The sequence below is a fragment of the Notamacropus eugenii genome, chromosome 2 (genome assembly GCF_028372415.1).
Source record: "Notamacropus eugenii isolate mMacEug1 chromosome 2, mMacEug1.pri_v2, whole genome shotgun sequence".
Lineage (NCBI taxonomy): Eukaryota > Metazoa > Chordata > Mammalia > Diprotodontia > Macropodidae > Notamacropus > Notamacropus eugenii.
Window position 1 is genome coordinate 520205781 of NC_092873.1, and position 17590 is coordinate 520223370.

The following is a 17590-nucleotide window of genomic DNA, read 5'->3' on the forward strand; positions in this document are numbered from 1 at the left end:
CCTGTTTTCATTGTATTGTTTTAAAGAAATGCTTATTTCATTTCATCTATTAAAATAAAATAAATTTCAAATTAAAAAATTAAACAAAACAAACAAGAAAAGACTTTGACCTGGAGCTTTGACCTGGCATCTGTACCATCATTGAGGTCAAAGGGCAAAAAGGCAGAATGATAAACCCATATAGCTTCATTGTTGGAAGGGATCTCAGATGTCATCTAGTCTAATTTATACACAGTTAATAACACCAACGAAATATACTGAGCAGCATTTGCTTGAGGGCCTCCTATGAGAGGGAATGTATCATCTTTGAAGAAAAGCATTTCATTTTAGCACAGTTCTCATGGTCAGGAAGTTTTCCCTAGCATCAAGCTAATCATACCCCTCTGCAACTCTCACCCTTTGCTGCTGATTCTGGGGCCAAGATCTTTTCAATGAACAGGTCTTCAAACACTTGAAGACAGTCATCATGCATCTCTTTACCATCCAACTTGCTCTTGTCTTCAAGTTAAACACTCCAAACTCATATAATTAGTCCTATGATAGGATGAATTTGAACCCCATCCACCATTCTAATATCCCTCCCCCTCAATCCTATTCCCCTTCCCCCACTCTCAGACAAGAAGGAGGGAAACTTCAAAGACCTCTTTTTTCTATCATATTTCTTCTAGTCTCAAGACCTCTACAGTGGGTTGAAATTCTCAAGGAATAATGAAGTACAGGAATCAAAGATACCATTCAAATAATCATGGAAATGAAAAATAATTATCATAATTCAAAGAACTCACCAAGAGTTTTAAAGACATGGTGGTGGACAGGAATTTTTGGACGATCGATAAATACTTGGTCTTGGTTAACCAGGACCTCCTTGATCAGTGGCAATCCAGTTACTGTCAAAATGGCAAGATTACCAGCATATGTGCAGAAAACATTTCCGTACTCCCTGGCAAGCTGAAAAAGAATGAGTTTGAATTGGAAATTTCCGTTGCCTTTTAGGTCATTTTTTTGTCTGTACATGTGGGATAGCATTCTATCAATGTGAAACATCAAATCTAATGTAGTTCACTCAATTCATCTGTTCCAATTCCACTGAATTCAGTTCAGCTCATCCCAAGAAACACTGAATCATGAAACTATATCTCAAACCCTGTACTAGGAGCTGAGAAGTCACAAACATCAAATATTCCCTTCCCTTGAGGAATTGACATTGGAAGGAAATGAACTGTGCATATATAAGTAAATACAGAAGATGTAAAGGAAATTCTAAGTGATTTGAGGGAAAACCAGCATCTGGGAGGATTCTGGAAGGCTTCCTACAAGAGATGGCCCCCAGTAGCTGAGCTTTGATGGAAACTGGGAATTCCAAGAGCTTCAGTGGAAGAGGCAGTATATTTGAGGCTCTGAAGTGGCTGCTACATTCAAGGCAGCATGATGGGCTAGGAATATATACAAAGAACAACCGAGAGTTTAATATGGGGGAAAGACCTAGAGGTCAACACCTGAACCATTGCAAGTTCATTGGAGTGGCTACAAGTAAGCTCTCAGAGGGCAGGGCCAGTTTTATTTTTGTTTTCTTAATCTCTAACACTAACATAGTACCTAGCATTATAGCAGGTACTGATTGTTGATTGATTGTGTCTTTCCCCTCTGACACTCATTAAAGCCCTTTCCAAACTTAGTACCTGGTCTTTGAGAGCGAAAAGAGAATAAGTCCATCAATACTGCTGTCATTATGGTCAGGAGCTTCTCTGAACTTAGCAAAACTTGTCCTCAAGTCACAGACACCCTTAGAGTCTGTTACCACACTCTTGTTTGAAGCCATTAGAGTGAGGTTGGTCCTAAGAATGATGGTCTTCCGCTTCAAGGATTGCAGAAAGTGAAGGAGCTCAAGTTGATAGTATATGGTGACTATTTTAAGGAGCCAGGAATATTTAGATTTTAAAAGGAGAAAAAAAGTGAGGTGATAGGTGGGATGTGATAAGGGTTTATGACTTGAAATCTAGCAAGTTCTGAGTTCAGATCCTACCTTTGATGCCTACATGGAACCAGTCACTGAACCTTTGCCAAGATTTAGTTTCTTCATATGTAGTAGTTATCTCAAAAGCATATGCTAAGAGTCAAATGGGACAAATGCTTTCCAGGTTCTCTTCAAATGTGCAAGGGCTATGGGAAGGGGCAGGCTGGTATAGTGCATAGAGACCCAGCATCATCATTAGTATCTTAAAGACCTGAGTTCACCTCTCACTCCTGACCCATGCCAGGTGTATGACTCTTAGTGAGGCACTTAATCTTTGCGTGTCCCAGGTAAGAGGTCTCCAGTGGATTTCTCCTGGCTCTGGGCCTGACCCTGGGCTAGCATTTTATCAACACCTCAAAGAAAGGCACAGATATCTTATTTGCAGTCAACACTAAGTGTGGAAGGGTAGCTGTGTGATGGAGTCAACTAAAAAACTTTGATGGGCAGTGGTTGGACTGAATGCAATAAGCTGCAATTCAACAGGGTTAAGTGTAAAGTTTTACACTAAGATAAAATAACCAATTTCACATGTACACTTGCTTTGAAAAAGTTCTGGGACCTGACAATTTCATTTTCTTTTATTTGAATTTTGATAACTGTATTTTGTCATAACCATTGTTCTTTACAATCCTATTTTAAGCATTTAAAACCATGATTTTGAGGGTGTTTCCACTGGTTCCATCATCACACCAGAGACCTAATATGGCTTTTCCAAAGTCTTTAAATCAGAGTGAGGGACCATGAGTTCTGAACTTCAGGGATGTGGAAGTGGGTTAGTGGCTATTCTTGTGGTCATCACCCCTTTGTTAGTTTGGTGAATCCTACGTGAATTTGGTGAATCCTTCTGAGAATCCTTCCCAGAAGAAAGTTTTTAAATGCATAAAATAAAATACATAGGATTATAAAGAAAACCAAATATAATAAATGTTGTGATTTAGAAAATAAACATTTTTAGCTAAAATTCAATGGCCCCAGTTAAGTACCTCTAATTCTAGAGTCTGAAGGGACCTGAGGCTGCCTATGCAATTTCTGCCATTCAGTCTATTAGTGAATATTTATTAAGTGTTTACTATGTGCCATGTACTGTGTTGTGTACTGGAGATACAAAACAAAACAATAAAAAAAAGACAAAAGAGTCTCTCAAGGAGCTCACCTATCAATTTATAATAATCAAAGTAATGATAATAATAATGAATATCTCACATTTATATAATGCTTAATGTGAGCTAATCACTGTATGGAACACTTTACTATTATTGTCTCATTGGTTCAAAGAACGTGAGTCAGAAGGGAGCTCGGCAGCCATTCAATCCTGCCCACGTACAATGTCAACAATGACACACCCCAGGAGTGATGAGCTTCTGACTTTCTCCATCTCCCACAGGTCAGAAGGGGATGTGAATCCAGGCCCTCTAAGCCTCAAACCAGATGTTCTTTCCATTGCATTAAGCTCCTTCCCATCAGGGCAGAGCAGGGATGGATAGCCAGACTTGTGGCTGATCAATCCAGCACATTCCCCAGGACCCCAGTTCCCATGCCCCACCACCGCAGTGGATTCTCACCCTCCTATCTCACTCCTTACCTTTTGGATGGTGGCTTGGGGGTTTTTAAAGTTGATTTGGAACAAGTTACCCAATATGGGCAGTGCAGGAGGGCCAGGAGGATAGTTGAGATGCTGCCTCCTCCTCCTGTGCAGATACTGTGCCAGGATCAGGAGGATGGCAGAGAAGAGAAGGAGGGTCAGCAAGGGGGGGTCTTTCCCAAAGGGAAGGGAAAATGGTTACCAGAGAGAGCTGCATCTTTCCTCAGCTCTGGCATCAAGGTCAGACAAGCCAAGTTCTTCCTCCCTCTTTCCCTCCCTCTTCCTGCATCAACAGCAGCAACTATGGGGCCTGCCTAAGCAATGTTCATGTGAGGGACAAAGGTCAAGCTGTGTTTGTCCCCTTGGTGCTGTGGCCCAGTTTGGCTTTATAACCTAGACAGAGATCTCCAGAGAGTGCTCTGTGCTCCAGCCTTCTGCCCTCTGCTAAGGCCTGTTTCCTGGGGAGTAAACATGCCCCACCCCTACAATATTCTCCCCTGAAAATATGACTGGGTTTTTCTGCAGAAAACCAGAGAGACAACTTAGTTAGAGTTTCCTGGGAAGGCTCCTCCCACAGACAAACGCACCCAGAAGGGCCCAAATAACAGGGCCAGATCTGTGGGGCAGGAAGTGACTTATCCCCTTGTTTAAGAGAGCAGCAAGCTGAGGTCCAGGGAGGCCAGGAAACTGACAAGGTCCCACAGCTCTTTGTAAGTTTGAAAACCTTCTTTGGAACCTGTTGATCTCTTTTTTATGTTTATTTATTTATTTTTAGTTTTCCACATTCATTTTCAGTTCCAACTTTTCTCCCCATCTCTCCCCTCCCCCCATCCCATAACGCCTTTCAATCTGATTATCCTTTCCCTCAATATGCTCTCCCTATTACACCCCACCCTTCCTGTATCCCCATCTTCTCTCTTGTCCTGTAGGGCGAGATAGATTTCTATACCCCATTACCTGTATTTCTTATTTCCCAGTTATATGCAAAAACAGTTCTCAATATTCGTTTCTAATACTTTGAATTCCAACCTCTCCCTTCCTCCCTCCCCACTCAACCTGACTGAGAAGGCAGGCAATTCAATACAGGCTATATATGTGTAGTTTTGCAAAAGACTTCTGTAACAGTCATGTTGTGAAAGACTAGCTATATTTCCCTCCATCCTATCCTGCCCCCCATTTATTCTATTGTCTCATTTGACCTTGTCCTTCCCCAAAAGTGTTTACTTCTAATTACTTCCTTCTTCCATTTGCTCTCCCTTCTATCATCCCCCTCACTCTGCTTATCCCCTTCTCCCCTACTTTTCTGAAGTGTAAAATAAGTTTTCATACCAAATTGAGTGAGCATGTTATTCCCTCCTTAAGCCAAATGTGAAGAGGGTAAGCTTCACTTTTCCCCTCTTACCTCCTCCCTTTTCTCCTCCATTGAAAAAGCTTTTTCTTGTCTCTTTTGTTAGTGATAATTTGCCCCACTTAATTTCTCTCTTTCTCCTCTCAATATATTCCTCTTTCATCCCTTAATTTTATTTTTTTAGATATCATCCCTTCTAATTCAACTCAACTTGTGCTCCCTGTGTGTGTGTGTATATGTGTGTGTGTGTGTGTGTGTGTGTGTGTGTGTGTGTGTGTGTGTGGTTAAAATCCCTCTGACTACCCAAATTCTGAGAAAAGTCTCAAGAGTTACAAATATTATCTTTCTATGTAGGAATGTAAACAGTTCAACTTTAAAAATTCCTTTATGATTTCTCTTTCCCGTTTACCTCTTCATGTTTCTCTTGATTCTTGTGTCTGAAATTCAGATTTTCTGTTCAGTTCTGGTCTTTTCATCAAGACTGCTTGAAAGTCCTCTATATCACTGAATGACCATTTTTTACCTTGAAGTATTATACTCAGTTTCACTGGGGAGGTGATTCTTGGTTTTAATCATAGGTCCTTTGACTTCTGGAATATCTTATTATAAGCCCTTTGATCCCTTAATATAGAAGCTGCTAGATCCTTTGTTTTCCTGATTGTATTTCCTTTGCTTCTTTTGAGCTGCTTGTTATATATTCTCCTTGACCTGGGGACTCTGGAATTTGGCTACAATTACTCCTAGGAGTTTTTCTTTTCAGATATCTTTCAGGAGGTAGTCAGTGGTTTCTTTCAATATTTATTTTGCCCTCTGGTTCTAGAATAGCAGAGCAGTTTTCCTTGATAATTTCATGAAAGATGATGTCTAGGCTCTTTTTTTGATCATCATTTTCAGGTAGTCCTATAATTTTTAAAATGTCTCTCCTGGATCTATTTTCCAGGTCAGTTGCTTTTCCAATGAAATATTTCACATTATCTTCCATTTTCTCATTCTTTTGTTCCTGCTTTGTAATTTCTTGCTTTCTCATAAAGTCATTATCTTCCATCTATACCATTCTTATTTTTAAGGATCTATTTTCTTCTGTGAACTTTTGACCTTCCCTGTCCCTTTGGCTAATTCTGCTTTCTAAAGCATTCTTCTCCTCATTGGCTTTTTGGACCTCTTTTGCCAATTAAGTTAGCCTATTTTTAAAGGTGTTATTTTCTTTAGCATTTTTTTGTGTCAGCAAGCTGTTGACTCACTTTTCAAACTTTTCCATGGCCTGAAACCATTGCATTTTTATTTTGGAGAAACTGGATGCAGAAGGCTTGACTTCCTTTGACCGTATGCATTGTTCTTCCTCATCTGAAACAATAGGATAAAATACCTGTTCACCAAGAAATTAACCTTCTATAGTCTTATTTTTTCCCTTTTTTGTTAATTTTCCAAGCCAGTTACTTGACTTTTGAATCCTTTGTCAAATGGAGGATATACTCTGGGGAACTGAAAGTTCTCAGTTCTTCCAAGGTGGCACAATCAAGGGGCTGTGCACTGGTCTGGGAACAACCAAAAGCTTTTCTGCCCAGAATCTGGGAGTACTTGAATTCTTTGTCCACAGCTACCTTTAGCTCCTCCATGCCCCAGGTCCCTGATCAGGGCTGAGATTCACACCAGCTGCTCAGTTCCCCCAGGGGCTATAGGCAGGGGCAGGGCTGCCACTCAGGGCTGAGGTTCAGAGCAGTGGCTCAATTCTTCTATGGACTTTAGGCTGAGAGCTCCACAAATGGACACTCCAGCTGCCAACCACCACTGCTGATGCTGCTGCCACCATTCAGGGTCGGGGCTAGGCGAGGACCCTGTTCCCTTCTTGCCCTTTGAAAAACCCCTCTCACTGACCTTTGATGCTTTCTTTGGTGCTTGTGGGTTGAGGGATCTGAGAACTTCTGCTGCTGCTGGGGATTCCTCCCTGAGGCGTGATCTGGTCCTGTTCCTCCCGGTGCCTCACAGCCCAGGTTGGGCTGCATTCTACTCTTTGTCTTGTGAGATAGACCATTCCTGTCAGCATTCCAGGTTACCTTGGCCTCGACATCTCTTTCACTCTGTTGTTCTGTGGCTTCTGCTGCTCTAGAATTTGTTTTTGTTTTTTTTGATATACCAATGGATAATTTGGATTTATTCTTCTGAAAACTGATACGTATCAGTTCCTGATGTATCATGGAAATGTGACTTTTATCAGAGAAACTTGCTGCAAAATTTTTTTCCAAGTTCCTGATTCTCTTCTAATGTTAGATGCATTGATTTTGTTTTACAAAAACTTTTAAATTGTATATAATCAAAATTGTCTATTTAACTCCTGTGAACTGCTTTATTTCTCTTTTAGTCATGAACTCTTCTTCTATACATAGATCTGACATGTTAATTTCTTGTATGGTTTGTAATTTTTTCATGATGTCACATTTTATGTATAAATCATGTAACCATATGGAGTTTATCTTAGTAAATGTGAGATGTTGGTCTCACTCTGATTTCTACCAGGCTGCTTTGAAGTTCTTCCAATAGTTTTTGCTGAACAATAAGTTCTTGCCCCAATGGGATCTTTGGATTTATCAAACTTTAGGCTACTGTGCATATTTACTTCTATATATTGTATAGCTAACTGATCCCCAATAAAACTCTCTATTTCTTACTCAGTAGCAAATTGTTTTGATAATTATACTTTTGCAGTATATTTAAGATCTGAAACTTCTAGGCTTCCTTCCTTCCCAATTTTTTTTTCATTATTTCCCTTTATATTCTTGACCTTTTCATTCCATGAATTTTGCTATTATTTTTTCTACCTCTACAAAGCTGCCTTTTGATAGTTTGATTCGTACAGCACTGAATAAGTAAATTAATTTAGGTAGTATTGTCATTTTTATTATATTGACTCATTTAATCCATGAACAATTAATATTTCTCCAATTATTTGGACCTATCTTTTTTGTAAAAGAATGGATTTGTATCTTCATACGGTTCCTGTGAGTGTCTTAGCAGACAGACTCCCAAGTATTTTATATTGTCTGCATTTACTTTAAAGGGAATTTCTCCTTCTATCTCTTTCTGCTGGATTTTTTTTTTATTAAACTTTTAATTTTGGGTTACAAATTTTCTCCCCTTTTTTCCCCCTCCCCCCCCCCAGACCCAAGTTTTCTAATTGCCCCTGTGACCTATCTGCTCTCTCCTCTCTCCTCCCTCCCTGCCCTTGTCTCCGTCTTCTCTTTTGTCCTATAGGGCCGGATAGCTTTCTTGACCCCTTAACCTGTGTTTCTTGTTACCCAGTGGTAAGAACATTACATTTGGTCCTAACACTTTGAGTTCCAACTTCTTTAGCTCCCTCCCTCTCTACCCCTTCCCCTTGGAAGACAGGCAGTTCAATATAGGCCATATCTGTTTAGTTTTGCAAATGATTTCCATACTAGTTGTGTTGTATAAGACTAACTATATTTCCCTCCATCCTGTCCTGTCCCCCATTACTTCTATTTTTTTATGGTCCTTTCCCTCCCTGTGAGTGTTGACCTCATATTGCATTCTCCTCCCCATGCCCTCCCCTCTATCCTCCCCCCCATCCTGCTTGTGCCCCTGTCCCCCACTCTCCTGTATTATGAGATAGGTTTTCCTATCAGAATGAGTGTGCATTATATTCTTTCCTTTAGTGGAATGTGATGAGAGTAGATCTCATGTTTTTCTCTTGCCTCCCTTCTTTATCCCACCACTAATAAGTCTTTTGCTTGCCTCTTTTATGAGAGATAATTTGCCCCATATAACTTCTCCCTTTCTCCTACCAATATTTCTCTCTCACTGCTTGATTTCATTTTTTTTTTTTAGTATATGATCCCATCCTCTTCAATTCACTCTGTGCACTCTGTCTCTATGTATGTGTACGTGTGTGCATGTGTGTGTGTGTGTACTCCCACCCAGTGCTCAGATACTGAAATGTTTCAAGAGTTATAAATATTGTCTTTCCATGTAGGAATGTAAACAGTTCAACTTTAGTAAGTCCCTTATGATTTCTCTCCGCTGTTCGCCTTCCTATGGTTCTCTTCATTCTTGTGTTAGAAAGTCAAATTTTCTTTCCAGCTCTGGTCTTTGCATCAGGAAAATTTGAAAGTCTTCTATTTCATTGAAAGACCATTTTTTCTCCTGAAGTATTATACTCAGTTTTGCTGGGTAGGTGATTCTTGGCTTCAGTCCTAGTTCCTTTGACCTCCAGAATATCCTATTCCATTCCCTTCTATCCCTCAATGTAGAAGGTGCCAGATCCTGTACTATCCTGATTGTATTTCCATAATACTTGAATTGTTTCTTTCTAGCTGCTTGCAATATCTTCTCCTTCACCTGGGAACTCTGGAATTTGGCCACAATGCTCCTAGGAGTTTTTCTTTTTGGATCTCTTTCATGCAGTGTTCTGCGGATTCCTTGAATATTTATTTTGCCTTCTGGTTCTAGAATCTCAGGGCAGTTTTCCTTGATAATTTCGTGGAGGATGTTGTCTAGGCTCTTCTTTTGATCATGGTTTTCAGGTAGACCCAGAATTTTTACATTGTCTCTCCTGATTCTTTTTTCCAGGTCAGTTGCTTTTCCAATAAGATATTTCACATTATCTTCCATTTTTCGAATCTGCGCGGTATGTTCTGAGATATCTGTCTTTCTCGAAAAGTCCAAAGCTTCCATCTGTACCATTCCAGATTTGAGAGATCTATTTTCTTCAGTAAGCTTTTGAATCTCCTTTTCCATTTGGTTAATTCTGCTTTTGAAAGCATTCTTCTCCTCATTGGCCCCTTGCACCTCCCTTGCCAGCTGAGTTAGGCTAGTTCTCAAGGTGCCAATTTCTTCAAGATTTTTTTGGTTCTCCTTTGGCAGGGAGCTGATCTGTTTTTCATGCTTCTCCCTTATCCCTCTCATTTCCCTTCCCAGTCTTTCCTCCACCTCTCTAACTTGATTTTCAAAATTCCTCTTGAGCTCTTCCATGGCCCGAGCCCATTGGGTGGGCTGGGGCACAGAGTCCTCGATTTCTGTGTCTTTGCCTGATGGCAAGCCTTGTTCCTCCCCATCAGAAAGGAAGGGAGGAAGTGATTTTTCTCCCATAAAGTACCCTTCAATAGTTTTATTTCTTTTCCCTTTTCTTGGCATTGTCTCCCCCTAGTGGCCTGACCTCTGAATGTTCTCCTCACATCCACCTTGCCTCCTGGTCCTCCCAGCCAGCGTTTGGGGACTGAGATTCAAATGCTGCTTCCCGCCTTAGGATTTTTGGCGGGGGCAGGGCTGTTATTCAGCGTTAAATTAGGCTCAGGTGCTGAGGTCAGGGGCAGGGCCGCCTCTCTGGCTCAATTCCCTCAGGGGGTTTATACACAGACCTTCCACAATGGACCCAGGCTCCCGCTCGTTTGGGGAGCCCCCGTCCGCAGCCGCCTCTCAGCCCCCACCTCCTGGGGGGGCCCGAGCTATGGGGGTACCACGCTCCCCTCTCAACCCGCCAAAGAGACTCTCTCACCTACCCCCGTCAGTCACCTGTTGGTGGGGGGCCCGTGCAGCTGCTGAAGATCCTGCCTCCGGATCCCTCTCAGAACTTTGTCTCTCGGTGCCGCGGCCGCTATCGCCGCCGCAGGTCCGGGCTGGGCACCGTGTCTGCAGTGCAACGGACCTTTTGCGAGAGGTTTGCAGGTCCCTCTGTGGGTGGGGGGACCCGCGTGGCAGCTGGATCTCTTTCCCACGGTGTCGCTGCTGCAGTAGGGCTGCACTCAGCTCCCAGTCCCGGCGCCCAGTCCCCGGCGCGAAGGACCCCCCCGTGAGAGGTTTGCAGGTCTCTCCCGAACAGAAATCTCCCTCACTCCAATATTCCGTGGTCTCTGGGTGCAGAATTCGCCTTGGATTAGTCCCCTCTGCCGTTCTGTGGTTTGTGAGGTCGGAGCTATGTGTATATGCGTCTTTCTACTTCGCCATCTTGGCTCTGCCCCCCTAGAATTTGTTGAGAGTCATTTTTTACAGCTATTTTATGGGCTGTGGGGGAAGAGCTAGGGTATGTGCACCTTTCTACTTCACCATCTTGGCTCCACCACTGGAAACTGTTGATTTCAAGTCAATACTCTTCTCCCTATGACAAATTGCCACCTAATGAGCTTGAGAACTAACATACAGGAACTCTAAACCTGGGATCTGGAGACACCTGAGGGGTATGTGGATAGATTTCAATGTGAATTTGAATGTGAGGAAATAATTTCAAATTTTTGTAATAATTTAAATAAAATTCCAATCAATTTGGAATAAATTGGGGTAATTAGAATAAATTACCAATACAATTGGAACAACAGAAATAAAAATCCAGTGTAACTGGAATAAATCATGATAATTAGAATAAAATTCTAACATAACTGGAATAAACTAAATTAAAATTCCAATATAATAGCAATAATTGGGATAAAATTTTCATTGAATTGGGTTAAATAAGAATGAAATTACAAAATAATTGTAGTAAAATTCCAATGTAACTAAAAAAAAATGGAATAACTAGAATGAAATTTCAATCTAATCAGAATGAATAAGAATAATTTGAATGATTGGAATAAAATTTCAACAAATTTCAATATAATGAGAATTTCATTTATAATCCTTAGTATGTTATTTTATGCTTTTAAAATATCATTCCGAGAAAGGAGCCATAGGTTCAGGAGACTGCCATAGGGGTTCAGGGCACAAAGAAGGTGGAAACCATCTTCTCTGATTGTCAGGCACTTCTAAGTGCTTGCAACTACTTTTCAAACCTTCCTCAGTTTGTGAGTTTGGGCCCATGGAAATCCTTGTGTTTTCTTCTTCTATGGTCTTCATGAATTTGGAGTCAGAGGACCTGGATTTGAATCTCAGCTCATCCAAGTTTGATTCCCTGGGCCTCTATATCTATCCCTATATAAAGGAGGTTGGAATATCAATAGTGTCAAACACACCCTGAACCATTATAGCTCGTCACTCCTGAGTAGGGCCAGGGGCAAACTTAAATGTAATTTAGAAATGTTTCACAAAATAAATATACTGTACAACATAGATAATGCGAGTATGTGGTTTTCTAAGCCTGCAGATTGACATGCCTGCACTAGATAATCTCTGAGGCATTCTAGTGCATTGTTCTCATTTTAGAGAGGAGGAAAATGTGGCCCAGAGGAGATGGGACTTGACAGTGGGACCATCAGCAATCACTGTTATCCTAATATTCTGCAGGAACTTAAGGTTTACAAGGACGTTTCCATGTTTTCTTTCATCTATTGTTTACAACAACCATGTAAAATAAATTTGAATATTATGCCTGGTTTACACATGGAGAAACTGAGACTGAGAGTGGTTAAAAGATTTGCCAAGAGTTGCATAGCTAGTAAATATCTGAGGCAAGATCTGAATTCAGGACTTCTGATCCCAAGTGCTAGGGTGGCAGCTTCTAAGTTTCAGCAGGTAGTCATTTGTAGGGGTGGAAGTCAATCCCAGATCCTTTGACTGAAAATTTTCCCACTACTTCATCCTGCCTCCCTTAAGTAAAAAATATATTGAAAGTAGTAAAGAGGATTTTTTTTTTAACTAAAAGCTCTAAGTAGTCCTCAGCCCAGCTGGATCTCTGCCCTGATTCCATCCTGAAGCTCAGAAGGCTCTATCTGCAAATACACACACAGACACACACAGGCACACACACATTCACACATATACATATATACATACATACATTTATCTATGCCCATCAATACACTAAATAAACTTTCATATATAAATACATTACACACACACACACATATAAATAAGTGTGTGTGTATAAATGTCCATATATATATATATATATGTGTGTGTGTGTGTGTATAGATAGATAGATAGGTAGATAGATAGATACGTATAGACATAAAGAGACACAAAGAGAGACAGAGAGAGAGAGAGACAGAAAGACAGATACAAACAGAGACGGAGAAAAACAAATGTATATGTATACATATATATGAAATGGTAGGTTTCATTGAGGAACTTAATTGAAAATTAAATGTAATTCAAATACATATTACATCTTGCACTTGAGAACAAAACCCTAATTTCACAAGAACAAGAAAGACAAGGTATGAGTAGAACAGTACTGTTGAAGAAGAGAGCTGGTCATTGAATTGACAGCAAGGTCAGTATTGGTCACTATTTTGTGAGGCAGCCACAGAGACTGTGCCACCCCTAGGTCATATTAAGAGATGTGCAGGGTCCAGGGTCAGTGAGGGGATGCTGTGCCATCCTCTATCCTGGTCCAACTTCCTCTGGGGCATTGTCTTCAGGTCTGGGCACCACAGTTTTAGAAAGGACACTGGTAATCAATAGAGGAGGTAAAGAAGGCTCATATGCTTATAGCTTAAGAGCTAGAAGGGGTGTTAGTGGTTACCCTGGTCAGACCCCTTCTTTTATAGATGAGGAACTGAAGTCCAAAGAGGAAAGGATCACATAGGTAGTATCAGATCAGACATTAGAACCCAGATTCTCTGACTCTGAACACAGTGATCTTTCCACTGCACCACACTACCTCCAGATAAAAACAACTCTTAGTATCATGTTATAGGGGGAACATTTGAGACACTTGGGGATGTTTAACCTGTAGGAGAGTGTGGCTATTTGGGAGGGGGAGGGTTGGGCATTGAGCTGTCTTCAGTTCTTTGAAGGACTGCCAAATGGAAGAAGGATTTGTTTTGTTCTGGTTGGTGCCCCAAGGCAGAACTATTGGATATTGAGGTTTCATACAATGAGGGAGGGGAATCCCAATTTGCATCCAGAGCTGTCCAAGTAAAAGGGATTGCTTCTCTCAAATCCTTCACTGGGGGAGCTCCCTGACTCTGACTGGAGAAGGTGGAGGGAGAACATCAAGAAAATCCTCCAATATCCTCCATTTAGTGAGAGAGCCCAGGACAACCACCTTCTCATTATCCATCTGACTTCAGACTTTATCTTTGCCCCCCCACTTCCATTTGACCCCACCACCGTCTTTCAGCTCTTTCTAATTGGCTTTCTTCTTCCATTAGATTGTGAGTCTTTCTTTGTGTCTGTATATGTGGAACCTGGTAGGTAGTAAACACTTAAGTATTTATTGACTGCATACTTCTCAGAGTGATTGATTCCTTCTCATTTGAGTTCTTCAAGCAGAGACAGAATCACCATTCCCCAGGAGTGCTCTAGTGGGATCCTTCAATTGATTAATAAACATTTATCATATTCCCACTGTGACCAAGTACTGGGCTAAGTGCTCGACATACCAAAAGAAACAAAGGACAGTCTCTATCCTCAAAGAGCTTGCAATCTAATAGGGCAGAAAACATGCAAACAAGTATAAAGCAAGCAATCGATAGGATAAATATTGCATCATTGACAGAGGGAAGACTTTAGAAGTAAGAAGTGGGGGTTAAGCTTTCTGTAGAAGATGAAATTAAGACTGAGCTTTGGCCAACTGGATGCCTCTGCCATTGCTTTCAGCTCAAAGATTTTGTCATACTGTGCCTGCTTTGACTTCATCTCTCCATCTGTCAATTAATGGATCCACAAGCATTTGTCAATGGCTAATATTTAACGGTGCTTTAAGGTTGACAAAGTGCTTACCATAAATAATCTCATTTCCTCCTCACAGCAATGGATGAGGTAGGTGGTTTAGTATTCCCATTATACAGATAAAGAAACTATGCACTTACCCCTGTCTCACAAGATGAAGTGGCCTTGCTCCTTACCAAGGCTGACCCATGTATTTGTTCAAGTGTCCTCATTCCATCCTGTGCTCCCAGAGGATTGCCCTACTGTCTCACTGATTTTCACTCTTTCTTTCTTTCCTTGCTCTTTCTTTCAGACCACAAGCATGCCGTATATCCTCCATCCTCAAACAACTCTCATGATCCTTCTGTCCCACTATCATCTCATATCTCTTCTGCCCTTTTTAGCTAAACCCTCAAAAAGAGTGTCTTGTACTTTGACTCCTCTCACCATCTTTGTAACCTCTTATAATCCAGCTTCCAATCTTATCTTTCCCCCCAAACTGCTCTCTCCTAGTTATATAAAATCTCCTATCTGCCAAATCTAGTGGCCTTTTCTTAATCTTTGTTCTCATTGACATCTCTTGAACCTTTGATACTGTGGATGACTCTCTCCTCCCTGATATTCTCTTCTCTCTAGGTTTTTAGAATATCCCTCTCTTCTGCATTTCTTTTAATTTCTCTGATCCCTCTTCTCTCTCTTTTGCTGGATCCTCCTCTAACTCATACCCCCTAACCATGGGTGTCCCTCAGGGTTCTGTCTTGGGCTCTGTTCTCTTCTCTCTCTATACTGCTTCACTTGGTGAACTCCTCTGCACCCGTGGATTTAATGACATCTCTCAGAAGACAATTCTCAAATTACCTATACTGCCCCAGTCTGTCTGCTGACCTTATATCTCACATCTTCAGTGACCTTTTGGAAATCTCAACTTAGATGTTCAGTAGATATCTTAAATTGAACCCATTCTTTTTCACCTTAAATCCTGTCCTACTTTCTAATTTCCCTGTTTCTTTCAAGGCTCATCATATAGGAGCCATTCTGGATTCCTCACTATCTCTCATTCTCTACATCCAATATGATCAATGATTGTTGACTTCACCTTTGAAACATCTCTCCAATTTGCCTTCTTCTCTCTTCTGATCCTGATAATATCCCAGTGTATGCCCTTGTCATAAAATACCTGGTTTATTGCAATAGCCTGCTTTTTGTTCTGCCTGCTTCCAACATCTCCCCACTGCAATCTATCTTCCCATTCAGGAGTTTGGAAGAATTTAATAAGAATGGACTACAGCAGGAATGGACTGAAATGGCAGGAAACAGCAGCAAAGACTATTTTTTTTTTTCTGAAAATGAACAATATTGTTGGGAAAAGTCTGTCTCTTCTGTAATGATCCACCATGACAGTCTCTAGGGCACATCAGGGTTTGAAAACAGACAGTGATGAACCATGGATATTCTCTCCATGAATCATTCCTTGTCTTCCATAAAGGAATTAGAAAGAGTTCCAACAAAGGACACTGACTTGTTTCAAATATAGTTGTTTTTTTTTTCTTTTGGAAAGTGTTGCTTTCTTACTTTTCTGCAATACTCTCTTTTCCTCCAACTGTCAAGTACCACATTATTGAAAAGGCAAATTTATTCCTAGAAATGAAGTTATTTTCAAGGCTGTTTAGAGAATCAAATTTGGAATTAGAAGATATCTTAGAAAACATTAAGTCCAATTACCTCTTTCTACAAATAAGGAAACTGAGGCTCAGCAAAATTGAAAAGCAAAATTTCAAGCAATATTAAACTCAAATTTTCTTTCAAATTTTTTCTGTAACATTTAATAGCTGTGTAACTTAGGTGGCACAGTAGAGAGAGTGCCAGGCCTGGAACCAAGAAGACCCATCTTCATGAGTTCAAATCTGTCCTCAGACACTTATCAACTGTATAACTTTGGGCAAGTCACTTATCCCTGTTTTCCTCAGTTTCCTTATCTATAAAATGAAGAAAACTCAGTAGATGACTTTTCAATTGCCTTTAGTTCTACATTTATATTCTCCAATTTCTTATTGTTGGTAAGGTCTCACTTATGGTTTGGGTATGTGACTTGCCCATTGACACACGCCAAGTAAATTCATCTCTTTTTGCCCCCATATCTTCATCTATACAGTGAAGGAGTTGGAAGAAATATCTCCAAGGCATCTTCCACATCAATGATCAGTGATTCTAGAAATCTAGGATTTGTGATCACTTAGGAGTGAAAAACTAATGTGCAAAATATGTAAAGCAATGAAGGACGTGCAACAAAATCTTAGCTACCTACTATTTGGCCTTTCACAGCACCCTGGCTTCCAGAACCTGAAATCTTTGGCAGTGAAATAGGCCAAGAACCCAGGAATAATGAACAAAGCTGAGAATTTACCAACCAAACCTTATTCCCAGGTAGCTGCACTTGATGATCGTATGAATGGTGTTGCAGGTACATGCCCATATCTCCATCATTTCAACTAGATTTTCCTATTTAAAATACAGAAAAATTTCCCATTTAAATACAGACTTAGAATTGTGTCATTCAGATAGGCCCCAAATGTCAGGGCTGTTTCCTCATTATTCCCCAATTTTGTGGTCACTGGGGAAGAGGAAGTAACACTCAATAAGCACATGATTTCACTGGGAACTCCATATTGGCCCCACCTTCATTATCTGTCCTCTAAGTCAAAGTTCACTCTAGGGGAAAACAAGCCAATTCCCCAGGGATTAAGGTGCAGACTCACCCATCCTCCGCCCACAACATGCCTTTACATTACTCCTACTCCCCACACTCCACATCCACCCAGTCACACTATGATTCTCTTGTCCTTAAACCAATATTCAATTTAGTTTTTCCACAGCCACTCTGTAATGTATGCATACAAGACCAGGGATTGTTCTGACTGCTTCTTAATGAATTTGGGAGTGAGGTAGGGTGGGGATACAGAATTATCAGTTCCATTTCTTAACATAAGGCCCCTCCTGTGCCTGTCACTTAGTTGTAGAGTTTGTGGACTACATCTGTGATTTCATTGCTGTGGGAAACTGTCTATAAAGGGAGATTTGGACCTTATTTGCAGATTATAGCCATGGAGAG

General features: G+C 40.7%; 2 protein-coding genes across 2 annotated transcripts in view; one reads left to right on the forward strand and one right to left on the reverse strand.

Moving 5' to 3' along the window:
- Positions 1 to 4130, reverse strand: part of LOC140530237 (cytochrome P450 2J2-like) — a 36820-nt gene extending 32690 nt beyond the window's left edge. The window contains 3 exon segments of the mRNA XM_072649666.1: positions 786 to 948; positions 3597 to 3755; positions 3757 to 4130. Coding sequence (XP_072505767.1) covers positions 786 to 948; positions 3597 to 3755; positions 3757 to 3813 — 379 coding nt within the window. The 5' untranslated portion in view covers positions 3814 to 4130.
- A 67-nt stretch (positions 4131 to 4197) lies between these two features.
- Positions 4198 to 17590, forward strand: part of LOC140530238 (protein Hook homolog 1-like) — a 44170-nt gene continuing 30777 nt past the window's right edge. Inside the window, exon 1 of the mRNA XM_072649667.1 lies at positions 4198 to 4306. The gene's annotated coding sequence lies outside the window, so the exon portion shown is untranslated. The remainder of the gene's footprint in view (positions 4307 to 17590) is intronic.